A 22,114-nucleotide genomic window follows, 5' to 3' on the forward strand; every position below is an offset into this window, starting at 1 on the left:
TGCAGCGCTCACTCAGAACTGTCACTCCGACAGTGCTGCACTCCCTCAGTACTGCCCCTCCGACAGCGCGGTGCTCCCTCACTACTGCTCCTCCGACAGTGCGGTGCTCCCTCACTACTGCTCCTCCGACAGCGCGGTGCCCCCTCAGTACTGCCCCACCGACAGTGCAGCACTCCCTCAGTACTGCCCCTCCGACAATGCAGCACTCCCTCAGTACTGCCCCTCCGCTGACAGTGCAGCATTCACTCAGTACTGCCCCTCCGACAGTGCAGCGCTCACTCAGAACTGTCACTCCGACAGTGCTGCACTCCCTCAGTACTGCCCCTCTGACAGTGCAGCACTCCCTCAGTACTGCCCCTCCGACAGTGCGGTGCTCCCTCAGTACTGCCCCACCGACAGTGCAGCATTCCCTCAGTACTGCCCCTCTGACAGTGCAGCATTCCCTCAGTACTGCCCCTCCGACAGTGCGGTGCTCACTCAGTACTGCACTCACTCAGTACTAGCACTGGGTGTGCTGGCCTGGATTGTGTGTTCTGGAGTGAGGATTTGAATCCACGACCTTCTGAGTCCCCAATGAACCACAGCTAACAATTCGAAAATTGCAAAGGAATTTTACACAAACACCTTCAGCAGAGAACTGCTCGGGGAAAACCAAACTCCAAGAAATGAATTGCTTTCCTCTTTACAGCAAGATAAGGTATCTGTTTAATCTTAGAGCAACATAGGTACAGTTTAATCAGCGTCTGCTTCAGTGCGTGCAAGAGGTTAATGAGGGATTGAGAAGTGTGTTGAAACCCAGAAACTAGCGCAGCATTTCAGTGCAATCTCTCTCATTCTATTCAGTGTTTCTACTTTTCAAACTTTCACGTTTATAGGATACATTTAATTTGAATTCCGTGATCCACTTTGTTAAAGTATAACACTCCCTAAACTAATTTCTATTTGTCAATTCACAAGGGTGAAGCACTCTGCCGAGGGTGAATCTCTGCGTCGCCGTCTGTGGCTCCTGGTTTATTTTGGGCCGAGGGTCTGACTGCGGGACAGGCGGTCGCTGGTCACACAATGCTGCGGCCCACCTTCCAAAAACTAACCCATGGCTTCCGGGGGGGGTGGGGGGCAGGGGTTTGGGTCGGGAATGCCAGGTCACATCGAATGGTAATTAGTGGCACGCTCTCAGCAACCCAACATCTTCGTACCATCGATTGGAAGAAAGGACGGGATCTGGGGGTGGAGGGAACGGGGCCTGCGGGAGAACTGAAGCAGTCACCTCCGACCTCCAGCTCCCTTGTCCCAGGCGGAAGCTTGTGGGAACATTTTCCCACGGTGAGCAGCTGGACAGGAACTCCTCCTCCCCACGCATGGTTTGACTCAATGAAAGGTGCCTTTTATAAAGAGATGCCCATATAACCCCTGTAACAGACAACAATACTTTCCTCAGCCAGGGACACACTCTCTCTTCCCCCCACCCCGTGTAGCCGGTTTATTATTACTTGTGTTTGTTCTGGGACAGTGAGCTGCTCCCCTGTTCCAGGTGCGCTGCAGTACCTGGTCTGAACGGCCCTGTGGCCTATAACTGTGTAATGTGGAGACCTGGAGTGCAAGCATGGGGACTGGCTGCCTGCACCTGACCAAACAGTTATAAAGCAAGATCTTCAAGGGTGCAGAATCCGTTGGACAGGCGATGCAGAGAGAGAGAGAGAGAGAACCATGGGCCTATGTACAGCTGCACTCCTACAGTGTAAAAGAACTTGTACTCTCAACTTACACACACAAAATTAAATTAGCAAAAGAACTACAGCTGTTTCTGTGCAGGTGATGATGCCGGGGGGTGGCGGGAGGGGGAGGGGGGTTAAGTTGTGTAGCAGAGTCTCCAAGTCTCCCTTTTTGGCACGAGGCTCCTGTCACTCTGCTGAGCTTCCTCAGGTTTCATTTGTCACTGGCCATCCTTGCAAGAATGATGGCAGTCCTGCTGGGAATATACACCTAAAACAACACAGAAACGACAATTAGTCTCATACAGAGCAACCAGCATGGAATGGAAGCCAAACCAGAGCCTGCAGACATGGGCTGATAAGTGGCAGATAACATTCGCTCCACAGAAGTGCCAGGCAATGACCATCTCCAACAAGCGAGAGTCCAACCACCTCCCCTTGACATTCAATGACATCACCATCGCCGAATCCCCCACCATCAACATCCTAGGGGTAACCAGTGACCAGAAATGTAACTGGACCAGCCACATAAATACTTTGGCTACAAGAGCAGGTCAGAGGCTAGGTATTCTGCGGCGAGTGTCTCACCTCCTGACTCCCCAAAGCCTTTCCACCATCTACTAGGCATAAGTCAGGAGTGTGATGGAATACTCTCCACTTGCCTGGATGAGTGCAGCTCCAACAACACTCAAGAAACTTGACACCATCCAGGACAAAGCAGCCCACTTGAGATTGGCACCCCATCCACCGCCTTAAACATTCACTCCCTCCACCACCGGCGTACCATGGCTGCAGTGTGTACCATCTACAAGATGCACTGCAGCAACTCACCAAGGCTTCTTCGGCAGCACCTCCCAAACTTACGACCTCTTCCACCTAGAAGGACAAGGGCAGCAGGCGCATGGGGGCACCATCACCTGCAAGTTCCTCTCCAAGTCACACACCATCCTGACTTGGAAATATATCGCCATTCCTTCATCGTCGCTGGGTCACAATCCTGGAACTCCCTCCCTAACAGCACTGTGGGAGTACCTTCACCACACGGACTGCAGCGGTTCAAGAAGATGGCTCACCACCACCTTCTCAAGGGCAACTAGGGATGGGCAGTGATGTGCCTCAATAAATCCGAGACTCGATGTTAGCGGAACAAAACAAGGCTTTTATTGACTTAGAAGGTAACACACAGAGGAGAATGTATCTTCCATCCAGAGGTCTGCCGTACTGGATGTGCTGCAGGCTGGGCCAGCTTACATAGGAGCCAGGTATGGGCAGAGCCCTACACACAGTACAATACAATGGAAATGAAACTGAAACCAACCACAGTCACAGGCAGAGAAATACTGATGAGTGATGAATGGAATATTTCATCACATTCACCCCTTCTATAGATTTAGTCTGTTCGGGGGTTTGATAGTCCTCTGCGACCGACGTGGCTGTTGTGGTGCCGCGGGTGTCGGCTGGGTGTCCCCGGTGGCCTCCTGGGTCTCTGCCGGGGGTGCCGCCAGGGTTGTTGAAGGGGTAGTTGGTGGGGGTACCGTTGGTCAATGTTCTTCCGGGGGTGATGAAAGAGTAGTGGGTGGGTAAGAGTTGCTGTGGTCGTTGTTGCTGCTGTTGTCGTGGTTGTTGTCGTTACTGGCTGGGGCGACGTCTTTTATGGACACGGTGTCCTCCCTTCCGTCGGCGTGCCGGACATACGCGTATTGGGGGTTGGCGTGGAGTAGGTGCACTGACTCCACGAGAGGGTCCGTCTTGTGGCCCCTCACATGCCTTCGCACGAATACCGGACCTGGGGTGGAGAGCCATGACGGCATGGATACGCCTGAGGTGGATTTCCGGGGAAAGACAAACATTCGCTCGTGAGGCGTGGCATTAGTGGCAGTACACAATAGCGACCGTATCGAATGGAGCACATCTGGGAGGACTTCCTGCCAGCGGGAGATAGGGAGGCCTTTGGTCCTTAGAGCTAGAGTGACTGCTTTCCATACTGTCCCGTTCTCTCGCTCCACTTGACCGTTACCCCGGGGGTTGTAGCTGGTGGTACAGCTCGTGGCGATCCCCCTGGACAGCATGTACTGGCGTAGCTCTTCACTCATGAAGGACGCCCCCCTATCCGTATGGATGTAGCTCGGCATACCGAACAGGCAGTTGAGGCATTTAATGACCGTGGCGCTGGTCATGTCTGGGCAGGGGAAGGCGAATGGGAAACGAGAGTATTCGTCCACAATGTTCAGGAAGTAAACATTGCGGTCGACGGACGGGAGGGGGCCCTTGAAATCTAAGCTGAGCCGCTCAAAGGGCCGTGTAGCTTTGATTAAGTGGGCTCTATCTGGGCGGTAGAACCGAGGCTTGCACTCAGCGCAAGTGCGACAGTTCCTGGTCAGGGACCGAACTTCCTCAATCGAGTAGGGTAAGTTGCGGGACTTTATGAAGTGGAACAGCCGCGTGACCCCTGGGTGGCAGAGGTCATTGTGGAGGGTCTGTAGCCGATCCCCGGTGGCGCTGGCACACATCCCTCGTGAGAGGGCGTCGGGGGATTCGTTAAGGGCCCCTGGCCGGTAAATGATGTCATAATCGAAGGTAGAGAGCTCGATCTGCCACCTAAGAATCTTATCATTTTTAATCTTCCCCCTCGGTTTATTATTGAACATAAACGCTACCGACCGCTGGTCGGTAAGCAGGGTGAAGCGTTTGCCGGCTAGGTAGTGGCGCCAGTGGCGCACTGCCTCCACGATGGCTTGGGCCTCCTTTTCTACGGAGGAGTGTCTGATCTCTGGCCCTTGGAGGGTCCTCGAGAAGAAAGCTACGGGCCGCCCCGCCTGGTTGAGGGTGGCCGCCAAGGCAAAGTCAGACGCATCACTTTCCACTTGAAAGGGAGTGTTCTCGTCCACTGCCTGTAGCGTGGCCCGCTCAATATCCTGCTTAATGCTTTTGAAGGCGGCCTGGGCCTCAGCAGAGAGCGGAAAAGAGGATGCTTTCAAGAGGGGGCGGGCTTTGTCGGAGTAGTTGGGGACCCATTGGGAATAATAAGAAAATAACCCCAGGCACCTTTTCAGGGCTTTGGGAGTGTTGGGCAGGGGCAGCTCCCGTAGGGGGCGCAATCGGTCGGGGTCTGGTCCGATTTCCCCATTCTCCACCACGCTGCCTAGTATGCAGAGGCGCGTGGTGTTGTAAACGCACTTGTCCTCGTTGTAGGTGAGGTTGAGTTTTTGTGCGGTTTTCAGGAACCTCTCGAGGTTCGAGTCGTGATCCTGCTGGTTGTGACCGCAGATGGTGACGTTGTCGAGGTAGGGGAAGGTTGCCTGCAAGTGGTGGTCATCGACCATGCGGTCCATCTCCCTCTGGAAGACCGAGACCCCATTCGTCACCCCAAAGGGGACTCTGAGGAATTGGTAGAGGCGTCCGTTCGCCTCGAAGGCGGTGTACGGGCGGTCCTCTGGTCTGATAGGGAGCTGGTGGTACGCTGACTTGAGGTCGATGGTGGAGAACACCCGGTATTGGGCGATTTGGTTCACCATTTCTGATATGCGGGGTAGCGGGTAGGCGTCTAGTTGGGTGTACCTGTTGATCGTTTGGCTATAGTCGATCACCATCCGTTTCTTCTCGCTACCCCTTACCACCACCACTTGGGCGCGCCACGGGCTATTGCTGCGTTCAATAATGCGCTCTTTCAGGAGCCTGTCTACCTCGGTCGCGATAAACCGCCTGTCCTCCCAGCTGTACCTCCTGCTTTTGGTCGCTATTGGCCGGCAGTTAGGGGTAAGGTTCGCGAATAGCGAAGGCGGCTTTACCTTCAGGGTAGCCAGACCGCACACTGTGAGGGGCGGCTGGGACCCACCGTAATTGAGCGTGATGCTTTTGTGGTAGCACTGGAAATCCAGGCCCAAGATCACGCTCGCACATAGATTCTTCATGATTAATACTTTAAAATTATCGTATACAGTTCCGTTAACGGACAATTGTACCGTGCAGTAACCCATAATGGTCGATGTCTGGGTTTTATCAGCCATAGAGATGGTACCCCGAGTAGGGACCACCTTTAGGGAGAGTTGTTGTACCAGTTCAGGGTGGATAAAACTCTCCGTGCTTCCACTGTCAATTAAACATTTAACCCTGCACCCGTTTACCTCGATGTCCACCATTGATTTGGATAGCGGGTGCGGCCTGGTCTGGTCCACTGTGACCGATGCCACTGTAGGGCCCTGATCGAGACAAGATGGCGTCCACGCTGTCTGCTCACAAGATGGCGGACCCACGAGGTCGGGCAAGATGGCATCCAAGATGGCCGCTCCCGCGGCGGTGGCGGGTTTTCCGACGGGGTTCCCTCTGCACACCTTCCCGAAGTGCCCCTTCTTACCGCACTTAAAGCAGGTGGTGCCTTTCGCCGGGCACAGGTTTCTGGTGTGCTTCGGCTGCCCGCAGAAGTAGCAGTTGGGTCCCCGACGCGTCGCGGCTGTCGTAGGGCTCCGACGGTGTCGGGCGGGGAAGATGCCTTCCAAGATGGCGGCGCCCTTGGTGCACACGTGGCGGTGTGGACGGCGCGGGCTGAAGAGTAGGCGTCCGAGTTTCTCTGGGCCACATTCAGGGATCGTGCTGTGTCCGCAGCCTGTTTCAGGTCCAATCCCGTTTTTTCCAGCAGTCTCTGCCGGATGTAAGTGGAGCTGAGGCCTGTGATAAAGGCATCGCGAACAAGCTCGTCAGTGTACACTGCGGCTTTTACATCTTGGCACTTGCAGTCTTTGCCAAGCGTTTTCAGGGTGCCTAGGAACTCCTCCACCGATTCCCCAGGTCGCTGTGCGCGAGTAGCGAGCAGATGCCTAGCATACACCTCATTCGTAGGCTGCTGGTAATGCGCCTTTAAGATGTCGCAGGTGGCCGGGTACGTGTCGGCGTCTTGGATGAGGGGGTAAACCCGGTGGCTTACCCAATTCCGCAGAATTCCGAGTTTCATACTCGCAGCGTCCGTAGCGTCTTTGACGGCTGCGGAATTGTCCAGGAAGAATTCCATACACATAAACCAGTGTCCGAAGCGTGCCGATGCGTCCGAAGCATGCTGGTCCAAATCCAAACGTTCGGGTTTCAAGAGTTGATCCATTGTGTTGAAAATTAAGTCAATAAAATTGATGTGCCTCAATAAATCCGAGACTCGATGTTAGCGAAACAAAACAAGGCTTTTATTGACTTAGAAGGTAACACACAGAGGAGAATGTATCTTCTATCCAGAGGTCTGCCGTACTGGATGTGCTGCAGGCTGGGCCAGCTTACATAGGAGCCAGGTATGGGCGGAGCCCTACACACAGTACAATACAATGGAAATGAAACTGAAACCAACCACAGTCACAGGCAGAGAAATACTGATGAGTGATGAATGGAATATTTCATCACAGGCAGTAAATGCCGGCCTTGCCAGCGACGTCCACATCCCAGGAATGAATAAAAATACAATTTGGAGCCAAACCTGGGTCTGCTGATGCAATGGGAGCCAGTAAACTGAGCCAGGATCATGATCACATCCCAGTGACCCGCTCTACTCCCGTGAGAACAGCCTGCGCACACTCACTGTGCACGCGTTAGTACCAGAGAGGGGCAGCTATTTTTTGTGGGTCCCCAAATATGAGGCAACACCTTCAGCAGAGGGGGTAAGAAGAGGACGTCAAAAGCGAAATAAAAGGGTTTGTGGACCAGCGTCGATGTTAGACTGAGCGAGTGGGCAAAACTGGGGCAGATGGAGTTCAATGTGGGGAAGTGTGAGGTCATCCATTTTGGAATCGAGAAGGACAAATTTGGAATATTTTCTTAATGGTGGGAGACGAGGGGCTGTGGGGGGCAAAGGGATTTGGGAGTCCATGTATACAAATCACTAAAAGCTCACAGAATGCTTATCTCCAAGGGTTGGAATGTGAAAGTGAGGAAGCGATGCTTCAGTTGTACAGTGCCTTGGTCAGCCCCCAGCAGGAGCACAGCGCTCAGTACTGAGGGCGACAGTTTCATCAGAATGATACCGGGGCCTAAAGGGAAAAATTATGAGGACAGGTTGCATAAAGTTAGTTTGTATTCCCTTGAGTTTAGAAAGTTGAGGGGCGATTTAATCGAGGTGTTTAAAATGTTATAAAGATTCGATCAGGTAGATACGGAGAATCTGTTTCCACCGGTGGGGGAATCCACAAGGGGGCACAATCTTAAAATGAGAGCCAGTGCATTTGGGAGTGAAATGAGGAAGCACTGTTTCACACAAAGGGTGGTGGAAATCTGGAACGCTCCCCCAAAGGCCGTGGATGCTGGGGGACAATTGGAGCTTTCAAGACGGAGAGCGATAGGTTTTTATTAGATAAGGGTGTCAAGGATTATGGAGCAAAGGCGGGCAACTGGAGTTGAGGCACAGATCAGCCATGATCTGAGTGAATGACAGAACAGGCTCGAAGGGCTGAATGGCCTCCTCCTGTTCCTACATTATCGAACACGTTTCAATCCAAAGCCTGAAATATGCAGGCAAAATTAAAGAAACAGGCCACCGTTTAATCAACTTTGGCATCAAATCTGAAATGTAACTCGACAGATACCAACAAAAGCAACAGCCCTAAAAATAGAGACACTTCAGTGATTGAAGGACATGTGACCCTTAAGGTCACCCTGGAGATCTTCAGTCACTCAACGGACCAGTTTTAGAGCTCTCTGTACCAACCTAAAACACTGCATAAAATACTTGGCAGCTCATCAATATTTCAGAAGGTCCTGTGTCTATGCCTGGAGGTCATGCACTCGCCCCAAAGGATTTAACAAAAGAGAGAAAAAAGTGTGAATCTATTTGTTGAAGTAATTCATTGCTGCTCAGTGAGAGCTGGGGTGAATGGGAACCTCGCCCAGGTGCCTTTATGTAGGTGCCGGAGGGCAGTTACTGCCTCACGCTGACAGAGGCAATCCCAGTATAATCTTGCCGGATCCGATTGGGGCTGGAGTCCTGTCAGAAAGGTAGTGAATTTCTTGAGTTGTGTCCAGGATAGTTTCCTGCAACAATATGTCCTAGAACCAACAAGGGGGCAGGCTATATTAGATTTAATGAGTAATGAGCCAGATTTAGTTAACAGCGTGAACATTTATCTGATAGCGATCGAGTGTTTGAAAGGGAGAAACGCGAAACAGCTACTAAGGTTCTAGATTTAGGTAAGGCCGACTTCAACGGGATGAGACAGAGACTGGTCAAAACTGGTAATGGGTAAAACGACAGAAGATCAGTGGGAGGTGTTCAAAAAAGAATTTAACATGATACAGAACCAGTTTATACCCCTAAGGGGCAAGAGTTCTATTTGCCAAAAATAAAGCCATGGATGACCGAAGAGGTAAGGGACAACATAAAACTAAAAAACATACAAAAATGCAAAAACTAGCACAGATCCTGGCAAATGGGAGAGATGCAAAGGTGACAAAACAGTTTGCAACAGCTACAAAAAGGGAGTATGAAAAGAAACTTGTAAGGGATATCAAAATCAACACAAAAACTTTTACAATATTAGAAAAAAGAGGGTGGTTAAGAGCAATGTGGGCCCCTTAAGAACTGACAATGGTGATGTCATAAATGAAAATAAGGAAATGGCTGACATGTTAATTACTTTGTGCCAGTATTTACAGTCGAGGACGAGGATAGCATGCTGGACATCCCAAGGAAACTAATACTGAATCAGAGACAGGGACTCAATAAAATGAACATAAGTAAAATAACAGTAATGAAGAAAATAATGGCACTAAAGAGTGACAAATCCCCAGGACCAGATGGTTCCCATCCCAGGGTTTTAAAGGAAGTACGTGAGACGATTGCAGATGCCCTAACTATAATCTCCCAAAGTTCTCTAGATTCAGGAATTGTCCCTTTAGATTGGAAAATTGCACATCACTCTGCTTTTTAAAAATGGTGAGAGGGGGAAACCAGGGAATTACAGAGCAGTTAGCCTAACGTCTGTTGTCGACAAATTACTAGAGTCTATAATTAAGGACAGAGTGATTAAATACCTTGAAAATTTTAGCTGATCAGAGAGCCAGCATGGATTTGTGAAAGGTAGGTCATGCCTGACAAACCAGATTTTTTTTTTTTTGAAGAGATGACTAAAGTAATGGACAGGGGAATGTCTATGGATGTTATTTATATGGACTTCCAGAAGGCATTTGATAAAGTCCCACATAAAAGATTGTTATTTAAAGTTGAAGCTCATGGAATTGAGGGCAAACTATTGACCTGGTTAAGAGATTAGCTGAGCGGCAGGAGACAGAGAGTAGGGATAATGGGCAGGTACTCTAATTGGCAGGATGTGACTAGTGGTGTCCTGCAAGGATCTATGTTGGAGCCTCAACTATTCACTGTATTTATTAACAACTTAGATGATGGGATAGAGTACCTCATATCCAAGTTTGCCAAAGGCATTTAGATAGGCGGCATTGCAAGCAGTATAGATGGATACATAAAATTACAAGGAGATATTAATAGACTAAGCGAATGGGCAAAACTGTAGCACATGCATTTCAATATAGGCAAGTGTGAGGTCGTCCACTTTGGACCTAAAAAGGATAGAACAGGGTACTTTCTAAATGGTGAAAGGCTAGAAGCAGTGGAGGTCAAAAGAGACTTGGGAGTCCAGGTACACAGATCATTAAAATGTCACAGACAGGTACAGAAAATAATCAAAAAGGCTAATGGAATGCTGGCCTTTCTATCTAGAGGACTAGAATACAAGGGGGTAGAAGTTATGCCGCAGCTGTACAAAGCCCTGGTTAGACCACACCTGGAGCACTGGGAGCAGTTCTGGGCACCACACCTTAGGAAGGATATATTGGCCGTGGAGGGAGGGCAGCGTAGGTTTACCTGAATGGTACCGGGACGCCAAGGGTTAAATTACGAGGAGAGATTACATAATCTTCTAAATTCCAGGGAATACAGCCCTAGTTTAAGGGGTGATTTGATCGAAGTTTTCAAGATATTAAGGTTGAACTGATAGGGTAGTTAGAGAGAAACTATTTCTGCTGGTTGGTTATTCTCGAGCCAGACCTTTCAGGGGTGAAATTAGGAAACACTTCTACACACAAAGGGTGGCAGAAGTTTGGAACTCTCTTCCGCAAACGGCAATTGATGCTAGATCAATTGTTAATTTTAAATTAGAGATTGATAGATTTCTGTTAACCAAAGGTATTTAAGGTATATGGAGTTAGATCGCAGATCAGCCATGATCTCATTGAATGGTGGAACAGCCTCGAGGGAGTAAATGGCCTCCTCCTGTTCCTAAGTTTACCAACTAGTTTGGGATTGGAGCATTTGAAGGCCAGGAAGCGCTCACAGGCGAGGCACGTGTCCAACAGGGAGCCCCTTACAATGGAAATTAAGTTTACTTTTGGGATTCATGCTTTACCTTTTCAAATATTTCTTCTTCTCTCACTCGCTACACTGCGCAATGTGCTCGTATAGTGTGCGCACACTGCGCAATGTGCAAGTATAGTGTGCGCACACTGCGTAATGTTCTGTTATGAAAGAAATCTTGACAGAGAGGAACAGGAGCAACTTGAAGTGGTGATGACAGGTCAGAATTTATGAATGCTGCCCAGTTAGTTCTGGCATGAATCCCATCCCTGGAAGGAGATTAATTTTAAGCGCCAGCCTCGGCTCAGTGGGTAGTTCTCTTGCCTCTGAGCCAGAAGGTCGTGGGTTCAAGACTAACATTCCCTATAAGGAGCATGGCTCTCTGACAGTCCGGCACAGCCCGGGACCGGCTTTTTCAATGTAAAATTTCACGCACGCGCGAAACTGTGAATGGGCCACGGAGCGCCTTAAAGAGCTGCGCACCCCCAAAAAAAGAGGGAACATTGTTCAAGCCCCACTCCAGAGACATGGGCACATAATCCAGGCCGACACTCCCGGTGCCAGTACTGAGGGAGCGCCGCACTGTCGGAGGGGCAGTACTGAGGGAGCGCCGCACTGTCGGAGGGGCAGTACTGAGGGAGCGCCGCACTGTCGGAGGGGCAGTACTGAGGGAGCGCCGCACTGTCGGAGGGACAGTACTGAGGGAGTGCTGCACTGTCGGAGGGGCAGTACTGAGGGAGTGCTGCACTGTTGAAGGGACAGTACTGAGGGAGTGCTGCACTGTCGGAGGGGCAGTACTGAGGGAGTGCTGCACTGTCGGAGGGACAGTACTGAGGGAGTGCTGCACTGTCGGAGGGACAGTACTGAGGGAGTGCTGCACTGTCGGAGGGACAGTACTGAGGGAGTGCTGCACTGTCGGAGGGACAGTACTGAGGGAGTGCTGCACTGTCGGAGGGGCAGTACTGAGGGAGTGCTGCACTGTCGGAGGGACAGTACTGAGGGAGTGCTGCACTGTCGGAGGGACAGTACTGAGGGAGTGCTGCACTGTCGGAGGGACAGTACTGAGGGACCGCTGCACTGTTGAAGGGACAGCACTGAGGGAGCGCTGCACTGTCGGAGGGGCAGTACTGAGGGAGTGCTACACTGTCGGAGGGGCAGTACTGAGGGAGCGCCGCACTGTCGGAGGGGCAGTGCTGAGGGAGTGCTGCACTGTTGAAGGGACAGCACTGAGGGAGCGCTGCACTGTCGGAGGGGCAGTACTGAGGGAGTGCTACACTGTCGGAGGGGCAGTACTGAGGGAGCGCTGCACTGTCGGAGGGGCAGTACTGAGGGAGCACTGCACTGTCGGAGGTGCCGTCTTTCGGAGGAGACGTTAACCCCGTCTGCTCTCTCAGGTGGATGTAAAAGATCCCACGGCACTATTAGAAGAGGAGCAGGGGAGTTCTCCCCAGTGACCTGGGCCAATATTTATTCCTGCAACCAGCATCATCAGCTTCTCCAGTCTCTCCACATAACTGAAGACGCTCATCCCTGGTACCATTCTAGTAAATCTCCTCTGCTCCCTCTGTTTCCTAAAGTGTGGTGCCCAGAATTGGACACAATACTCCACCTAGGGCCTAATAATTTATAAAGGCTGACCATAAACCTCCTTGTTTTTGTACTCTGTGCCTCTATTTATAAAGCCAAGGGTTTAAAAAAAAACAGCCTTCTCAACCTGCCCTGCCACGTTCAAAGATCAGAGTGCGTACACCCCCAGGTCTCTCTGCTCCTGCACCCGCTTTAACACGGTAGCCCTGCTTCTTCGGGCAGCTCGTCAACACAGCGATTTGGAAATAAATCAAACGGCGGTTGCAGAAAGATTTTATTGCAGTTGGCGTGGAGAGTGGGCTCTCCCACAGATTTCTGGTAAGTGGAGAAAGCTGCTTTCATCCCGAGGCTGTTTGAAGCCCTGGGGTGAAGTCCAGCCGGGACGGCAATCTGTGATTATTGGTTTTCAACCACGCAGACTCGCTTTAGCATTTCAGTAAAGGACTGAAAATAATTGCTGCAGGAATTTGCCCAAAAATGCAGCCCTAGGCGAGTAAACGAAATAGCTTAGCGAGGCAATAATTGCTTCTAAAGAGCATTTTAATTGGGCTCCCTTGTCAGCAGAGGACAGTGACTCAACGCGGAGAGCGCAATGTTCCAAATGACAGACTGCGGCACTAATGGCCATTAGCACTAAACGGCTAGACTCGTATCCAGACGCAGGTTGAAGCCAATCCTGATGTGCATCATCAGCGTCCCCAAGTCCCACCGTGTAAATGATTACAGACATCAGCGGCTATTAAATGCACACCTCAGGAAGGATATATCGGCCTTGGGGGGGGGGGCAGCGCAGATTCACCAGAATGACCTTGGGGCTAAAAGGGTTAAATTACGAGGCCAGGTTGCACAGACTGGGCTTGTTTTCCCTCGAGTATAGAAGATTAAGGGGTGATCTAATCGAGGTGTTTGAGATGATTAAAGGAGTTGATCGGGTGGATAGAGAGAAACTATTTCCTCTGGTGGGGGGAGTCCAGAACAAGGGGGCAGAACCTTAAAATTAGAGCCAGGCCGTTCAGGGGTGATGTCAGGAAGCACTTCTTCACACAAAGGGTGGTGGAAATCTGGAACTCTCTCCCCCAAAAGCTGTTGAGGCTGGGGGTCAATTGAAAATTTCAAAACTGAGATTGATAGATTTATGTTAGGCAAAGGGTATTAAGGGTTACAGAACCAAGGCGGGTAGATGGAGTTAAGATACAGATCAGCCCTGATCTGATTGAATGGTGGAACAGGCTCGAGAGGCTGAATGGCCTCCTCCTGTTCCTGTGTTGCTACACTGGATTCCACCAATCAGCAGCTGATCTCCATCGCAAAGAGTGCTGCATGGTTAGACCTGCCCACTGGCACCAATTTGAGTTACCAGTGAACAGGATTCTAATGAAGGACTGAGCCAAGGGGCAGGCTGGATTCGGCAAACTATGGGTAAATCTGTCACAGGGATTTATTTTTTTAAGAAGGGTAAAAGATTGCAAGGGGGCCCACTGGACCGAACTTGAGCCCGTGACCCAGAGTCCCCGTGGATTATTTAACTGCAGAATGGCGGCCTGGGTCAGGTCACCCTGCCGTAGAAACAACAGTGACACCGGCATCAAGAGCATGAGCCGGTAAATAAAGCCTCGCCGCTAAAACCAAGTGCCAAATTCACAGAGAGAGGGGTACATCAGCGGGAGGTGTCCCGTAAACACCGGCAGGAATTGGCCCGGTCCCTCACCGGCAGGAAGTGTCCCGGTCCCTCACCGGCGGGAAGTGTCCCGGTCCCTCACCGGAGGGAAGAGTCCCGGTCCCTCACCGGAGGGAAGAGTCCCGGTCCCTCACCGGAGGGAAGAGTCCCGGTCCCTCACCGGAGGGAAGAGTCCCGGTCCCTCACCGGAGGGAAGAGTCCCGGTCCCTCACCGGAGGGAAGAGTCCCGGTCCCTCACCGGAGGGAAGAGTCCCGGTCCCTCACCGGAGGGAAGAGTCCCGGTCCCTCACCGGAGGGAAGAGTCCCGGTCCCTCACCGGAGGGAAGAGTCCCGGTCCCTCACCGGAGTGAAGAGTCCCGGTCCCTCACCGGAGGGAAGAGTCCCGGTCCCTCACCGGAGTGAAGAGTCCCGGTCCCTCACCGGAGTGAAGAGTCCCGGTCCCTCACCGGAGGGAAGAGTCCCGGTCCCTCACCGGAGGGAAGAGTCCCGGTCCCTCACCGGAGTGAAGAGTCCCGGTCCCTCACCGGAGGGAAGAGTCCCGGTCCCTCACCGGAGGGAAGAGTCCCGGTCCCTCACCGGAGGGAAGAGTCCCGGTCCCTCACCGGAGGGAAGAGTCCCGGTCCCTCACCGGAGGGAAGAGTCCCGGTCCCTCACCGGAGGGAAGAGTCCCGGTCCCTCACCGGAGGGAAGAGTCCCGGTCCCACACCGGAGGGAAGAGTCCCGGTCCCTCACCGCCGGAGTGAAGTGTCCCAGTCCCTCACCAGAGGGAAGAGTCCCGGTCCCTCACCGGAGGGAAGTGTCCCAGTCCCTCCCCGCCGGAGTGAAGTGTCCCAGTCCCTCACCGGAGGGAAGAGTCCCGGTCCCTCACCGGAGGGAAGAGTCCCGGTCCCTCACCGGAGGGAAGAGTCCCGGTCCCTCACCGGAGGGAAGAGTCCCGGTCCCTCACCGGAGGGAAGTGTCCCAGTCCCTCCCCGCCGGGGTGAAGTGTCCCAGTCCCTCCCCGCCGGAGGAAAGTGTCCCAGTCCCTCCCCGCTGGAGTGAAGTGTCCCAGTCCCTCCCCGCCGGAGGAAAGTGTCCCAGTCCCTCCCCGCCGGAGGAAAGTGTCCCAGTCCCTCCCCGCTGGAGTGAAGTGTCCCAGTCCCTCCCCGCCGGAGGAAAGTGTCCCAGTCCCTCACATGCCCTTCATCCCAAGCAATGCTATTGAGGGGAAGGGACTCACTGAATAGTTTTTGGGGAAGGGGGTGTAATGTGTTTCCATCACTCCATAGGCTGACAGCGAATCGGCTGCCAGTTTTACACCCCGTCCGATTGTGGAAATGAAAACTGGACACGGTGTAAAATGGGCGGCCGATTCGCTGTCAGCCCGTTTCGCGTTACTGACAAACACCAACTTCACCCCCCGTCATGGATTATTATAGAATGATACAGCACAAAGGAGGCCATTCAGCCCATCGTGCCTGTGCCGGCTCTTTGAAAGAGCTCTCCAATTAATCCCTCTCCCCCTGCTCTTTCCCCACAGCCCTGCAAATTTTCTCCGTTTCAAGTATTTCTCCAATTCCCTTTTGAAAGTTACTATTGAATCTGCTTCCACCGCCCTTTCAGGCAGCGCATTCCAGATCACAACAACTCGCTGTGTCAAAAAACATTCTCCTCATCTCCCCTCTGGTTCTTTTGCCGATTATCTTCAATCTGTGTCCTCTGGTTACCGACCCTCCTGCCACTGGAAACAGTTTCTATCTACTCGATCAAAACCCTTCATCATTTTGAACACCTCTATTAAATCTCCCCTTAGCCTTCTCTGCTCTAAGGAGAACAACCCCAGCTTCTCCAGTCTCTCCGCGTAACTGAAGTCCTTCATCCCTGGCACCATTCTGGTGAATCTCCTGCGCACCCTCTCCAAGGCCTTGACATCCTTCCTAAAGTGCGGTGCCCAGAACTGAACACAATACTGCAGCTGGGGCCTAACCCAGTGTTTTATAAAGGTTGACCATAACTTCCTTGCTTTTGTACTCTATTTATAAAGCCCATGACCCCATATGCTTTTTGTTTTAAATGGCCTCCTCAACTTGTCCTGTCACCTTCAAAGATTTGTGTATGTGAGCCCCCAGGTCTCTCTCTTCCCGCACCCCCTGTAAAATGGTAGACCTGCTTCTTTGGGCAGCTGAACAGAGATTGCGACTGGATACAGCGATTAAAAAACAAACCTGCCAGGCACAGAAAGATTCTATCTCGCCGGCACAGAGAGTGGAATCTCCGATTAAAAATCAATCATTCGGCTTGGAGTATGAACAGGAGAGCGTGCGGAATGAGAGAAGTCCGTTGGCCACAGGGACCAGGTACAAATCGCATTGTTACCGTGTCTTTGTATCTTGTTGACATTTTCTGAGGGAGATGATCAACTTCAGGTTAAACTTGCTGGAAGTCAAACTGGGGTAATATTGCCACGTCCTGAACAACACACCTCCTAGCACTTCATACGGAAACAAGAGCTCACACACAAACAAGTGCTCCCCGTCCCATCCTTTCTCGCATTTAAACAACTTTCTTCCAACAACTGAAATTTTCAAGACCGAGATCGACAGAATTTTGTTGGGTAAGAAGCAATGTTCCCTCGAAGCTGCAGTACGACTCCGTCTCAGACCAAGGCTGGCTTTCCAGGTGCTGAGCCCTTGTCCCATTGCTCCTTCGTTCTACCTCCTCCTCCTCCTCCTCCTCGGGCACAAACCCCTCACTTCCGCCCACCATCCCCCTGTTCACGCTTACCTTCAGATAACGTTCGCAACAGTGCAAAGCTCCATAATTCACGAGCTGGGAAAGGAATAAAAAGGAAGAAATAATGCGGTGGGGAGGGAAGCACACAGCAGAAAATCAGGAGTGAGGAAAACACAATGATTAAAATGAAGTTAGAGGCAAGGCACTGCAGGAAGTAAGTCTACATAATACTTAGAACGGAACAGAAGTGAGGAAGGCAGGTGTTAAAATCTGTGGGGAGCGGGGAAAGGGGCAGGGAGTTGTGAATTTTAAATTGTACAAAAATAAACAGATTTTGAAAACTAACTTTTTAAAAAATACTATAGATAGTAAAATTAAGAAGTGGGCAACTGAAAGGTATTCCTCCTGTTAAGTGAATCCCTGTGTTCAAATGCAGCCTCTTGTTAAAATGCTGCGAGCCCAGGTACCACTAGGTGGCAGGGTAACATAAGGTGTGGGATGAGTAAAGGTGCACAGCCATGCCGCAGACTGTCTGTAACCTTGTCCACCTCCACCTCGGGTCACCAGCTCTGGATGGGGGGTATTCCGGGAGGTTTCATCACATGACCTCCCGCCCCGCCCCCACATTGGTCTATTCTCCTACCTTCCCACGGCCAATGGGAAAGGGAACAGACTCTTTGTTGCCCAATCAGGTCATAGATTTATACAGCACAGAAAGAGGCCCTTCGGCCCATCGTGTCCGCGCTGGCCATCAAGCCCTGTCTATTCTAATCCCATTTTCCAGAACTTGGTCCGTAGCCTTGTATGCAATGGCGTTTCAAGTGCTCATCTAAATGCTTCTTGAATGTTGTGAGGGTTCCTGCCTCTACCACCCTTTCAGGCAGTGAGTTCCAGATTCCAACCACCCTCCGGGTGAAAAAGTTTTTCCTCAAATCCCCTCTAAACCTCCTGCCCCTTACCTTGAAACTATGCCCCCTGGTTATTGACCCCTCTACTAAGGGGAAAAGTTCCTTTCTATCTACCCTATCTATGCCCTCATAATTTTGTACACCTCAATCAGGTCCCCCCTCAACCTTCTCTGCTCTGAGGAAAACAACCCCAGCCTGTCCAGTCTCTCTTCATAGCTGAAGCGCTCCAGCCCAGGTAACATCCTGGTGAATCTCCTCTGCACCCTCTCCAATGCAATCACATCCTTCCTATAGTGAGGCGACCAGAACTGCACACAGTATTCCAGCTGTGGCCTAACTAGCGTTTTCTACAGCTCCATCATAATCTCCCTGCTCTTATATTCTATGCCTCGGCTAATGAGGCCAAGTATCTCATATGCCTTTTTAACCACCTTATCTACCTGTCCTGCTGCCTTCAGGGATCTATGTACATGCACACCAAGGTCCCTCTGATCCTCTGTCCTTCCTAGGGTCCTACCATTCATTGTGTATTCCCTTGCCTTGTTGGTCCTCCCAAAATGCATCACCTCACACTTTTCAGGGTTAAATTCCATTTGCTACTGTTCTGCCCATCTAACCAACCCGTCTATATCGTCCTGTAGCCTGAGGCTTCTCTCCTCACTATTTACCACTCCAACAATTTACATGTCACCTGCGAACTTACTGATCATACCTGCTACATTCATATCTAAATCATTAATGTACACTACAAACAGCAAAGGACCCAGCACCGATCCCTGCGATACACCACTGGACACAGGCTTCCAGTCACAAAAACAATTCGACTATCACCCTCTGCCTCCTGCCTCCTCTGGGATCCAATGTACCAAATTGCCCTGGATCCCATGGGCTCTTACCTTCTTGACCAGTCTCCCATGCGGGACTTTGTCAAAAGCCTTACTGAAGTCCATGTAGACTACATCAACTGCACTACCCTCATCCACACACCTAGTCACCCCCTCGAAAAATTCAATCAAATTGGTTAGACATGATCTCCCCATGACAAAGCCATTCTGACTATCCTTGATTAATCCTTGCCTCTCCAAGTGGACACTAATTCTGTCCCTCAGAGTTTTTTCCAATAATTTCCCTACCACTGATGTTAGGCTCACTGGCCTGTAATTCCCTGGTTTATCCCTACTACCCTTCTTGAATAATGGTACTACGTTAGCTGTCCTCCAGTCCTCTGGCACCTCGCCTGTGGCAAGAGAGGTTCTGAAAATTTGTGTCAGAGCCCCTGCAATCTCCTCCCTTGCCTCACACAGCAGCCTGGGAAACACCTCGTCTGGGCCTGGGGATTTATCCACTTTTAAGTCCGCTAAAACCGTTAGTACCTCCTCCCTCTCAATACTAATTTGTTCAAGTATATCACAATCCCCCTGCCTGATTTCTATGCCTACATTGTCCTTCTCCATAGTGAACACAGATGCAAAATATTCATTTAAAACCTCACCTACATCTTCCGGCTCTACACACAGATTGCCACTTTGGTCCCTAATGGGCCCTACTCTTTCCCTGGTTATCCTCTTGCCCTTAATATACTTATGAAACACCTTGAGATTTTCCTTTATTTTGCTCACCAGTGTTTTTTCATGCCCCTTCTTCGCTCTCCTAATTTCTTTTTTAAGTACCCCCTTGCACTTTCTATACTCCTCTAGAGCTTCCACTGTTTTTAGTCCTTTGTATCTGCCAAAACCCTCCCTTTTTTTCCTAATCCATTCTTGTATATCCCTTGACATCCAGGGATTCCTGGGCTTGTTGCTCCCACCCTTGACCTTTATGGGAACATGTTGGCATTGTACTCTCTCTATTTCCTTTCTGAAAGACTCCCACTGCTCTGATGGGGATTTTCCTACAAGTAGCTGATCCCAGTCCACTTTGGCCAGATCCTGCCTTATCATATTAAAATCGGCCTTCCCCCAATTTAGAACCTTTATTTCCAGTCCATCTTTGTCCTTTTCCATGACTACATTAAATCTCACCAAATTATGGTCACTGTCACCAAAATGCTCTCCTACTGACACTTCTATCACTTGCCCGGCTACATTCCCTAGAATTAGGTCCAGTACCGCCCCCTCTCTTGTAGGACTTTCTACATGCTGGCTCAAAAAGCTCTCCTGGATGCACTTTAAGAATTCTGCACACTCTAAGCCTTTCACACTCTGACTATCCCAGTTATTATTGGGGAAGTTGAAATTCCCTACTATTATTACCCTATTATTTCTACACTTCTCTGAGATTTGCCTACATATCTGTTCCTCTATCTCCCCCTGACTGTTTGGGGGCCTATAGTACACTCCCAGCAAAGTGCTTGCCCCCTTTTTGTTTTTAAGTTCTACCCATATGGCCTCATTAGAGGAACCTGCTAAGATATCATTCCTCCTTACAGCAGTAATTGACTCCTTGATTAATATTGTGACACCCCCTCCTCTTTTACACCCCCCTCTGTCTCACCTGAAGATTCTATACCCCGGAATATTGAGCTGCCAGTCCTGCCCCTCCCTCAACCATGTCTCTGTGATAGCAACAATCTTGACTGTTAATCCAACAGCCTTTGTTTCCCCCCTCCCTCTCCTATATTTTTATCACAAAGAAATGAAAGTGCTCAAAGAAAATGAACCCCCCCCCCACCCTGACAATTTTGTTTAATTATCCCCATGATGCTGCTCCCGGGTTTTGCCCGCTCAGTGTCCTGGAGATTAATCTTAAATTCCCGAAGGCTCCAGGGCAATCCTGGAGTGGTTGGCAACAATGTCCCCCATAATATTTTGGGGACCGCGTGGCCCATTCAAAAGTCCGCACATGCATGGTTTTCTCAATTTACAAACCGGCTCACTGGGTGCGCGGGGCTCCTGGAGCGCTGTGCGGCCACGCAGCTTAAAGGGAACATTGGTGGGTAACCTCACCTCCAACCCCACCCAATTAACCCCCCGGGGAGGGATCCCCCCCCACTTCAAAATTGGATCAAACTAAACTCCAGAATATCCCACAGGTCACTGGGCTTCTGTAACGAGCACCAACAGGTCATGAGAGTTGGGTGGTGTCGTCTTCCTTAGGATTGGTCTGATGGGTACACACCACCTGCCTTCTCAGCCCACAGACTGACTGACTGACTGACCTGTTGGGCACCAGCAACGCATTCTTATGCTTTTAATTCAGATTTCCACCATTTGCAGTTCTTCAATCACATCCCCAGAATATTCCAACTGTAGGTTATTAGGGGTTGCCAACCCTCCAGAATTGCCCTGGCGTCTCCAGGAATTAAAGAGTAATCTCCTGGACACGGGCATTAAAATAAAACTGTGCGTGTTTTTTTTTCCATTTTCTTTGACCACTTTAATTTATTAGTTATAAAAGTATTGGAGATGTGGGGGATAGGCTGTCAAGCATCATCCAATCAGGTAACAAAGAGTCTATTCGCTTTCCAATTGGCCGTGGGAAGGTGGGGCGCTGCGAAGATGGACATGTCGGGAGCGCGGGGCGGTTAGCGGCCATGTGATGAAACCACCTGGAATACGTCGAGCCAGAGTTGGCGACCGTACACATTAAGCACACCCTGGATACAGCACTTGCTGCTCAGGAACTGGCTCGCTCTTTGCGTTGCCCCATCTCTACCCTTGACAGGGGGCAGCGGTCAAAACCCTGGGGTTTCACTGGGAACATCAACAGGCGGCTTGTACTGACTTATCCTCTCCTCCGACTGTCACCATGACTCTGACCCTCCTCTCCCTTTGCTTCGCACCCAGTCCCCACCATTCCATGCTTCTGACGCTCCTCATTCCCCATTTCTCACTCCTGTCCACTTCAGATGCCTCACAGTCCCCTTGATGTGGCTGCAGGTTAACCCTCACTAGCTGACCAATGAAATGCCATCAAAATTTAAAACGGTACAGGGAAAAGGCGGGTCATGTTGTTTTCCCTAACGGACAAGGAGGATCAGGGAGAAACCTCTCCAGTGGCTGGAGGGATATATGGAGAAGGTGGGTAGGTGGTGTTGAGGGATATGGGGAGAAGGTGGGTAGGGGGGGTTGAGGGCTTTGGGGAGAAGGTGGGTCGGTGGGGGTTGAGGGATATGGGGAGAAGGTGAGTAGGTGGGGAGAAGGTGAGTAGGTGGGGAGAAGGTGAGTAGGTGGGGAGAAGG

At 50.8% G+C, this 22,114-nt stretch overlaps 1 protein-coding gene across 2 annotated transcripts in view; it reads right to left on the reverse strand.

Moving 5' to 3' along the window:
- Positions 1-687: 687 nt before the first annotated feature.
- The window catches only part of gbe1b (glucan (1,4-alpha-), branching enzyme 1b), a 474,062-nt gene continuing 452,635 nt past the window's right edge, over positions 688-22,114 (reverse strand). Inside the window, exons 17-18 of one of the 2 annotated variants that reach the window (XM_086007318.1) lie at positions 17,078-17,122; positions 688-1,983 (exon numbers count right to left, since the gene is read on the reverse strand). In XM_086007318.1, the coding sequence (XP_085863444.1) occupies positions 1,927-1,983; positions 17,078-17,122 (102 nt within the window). In that variant the 3' untranslated portion in view covers positions 688-1,926. The remainder of the gene's footprint in view (positions 1,984-17,077; positions 17,123-22,114) is intronic. The other variant, XM_086007319.1, reaches the window with a different exon arrangement.

The sequence above is a fragment of the Somniosus microcephalus genome, chromosome 14 (assembly GCF_052327205.1).
Source record: "Somniosus microcephalus isolate GS21.2 chromosome 14, FLI_Smic_1.0, whole genome shotgun sequence".
Lineage (NCBI taxonomy): Eukaryota > Metazoa > Chordata > Chondrichthyes > Squaliformes > Somniosidae > Somniosus > Somniosus microcephalus.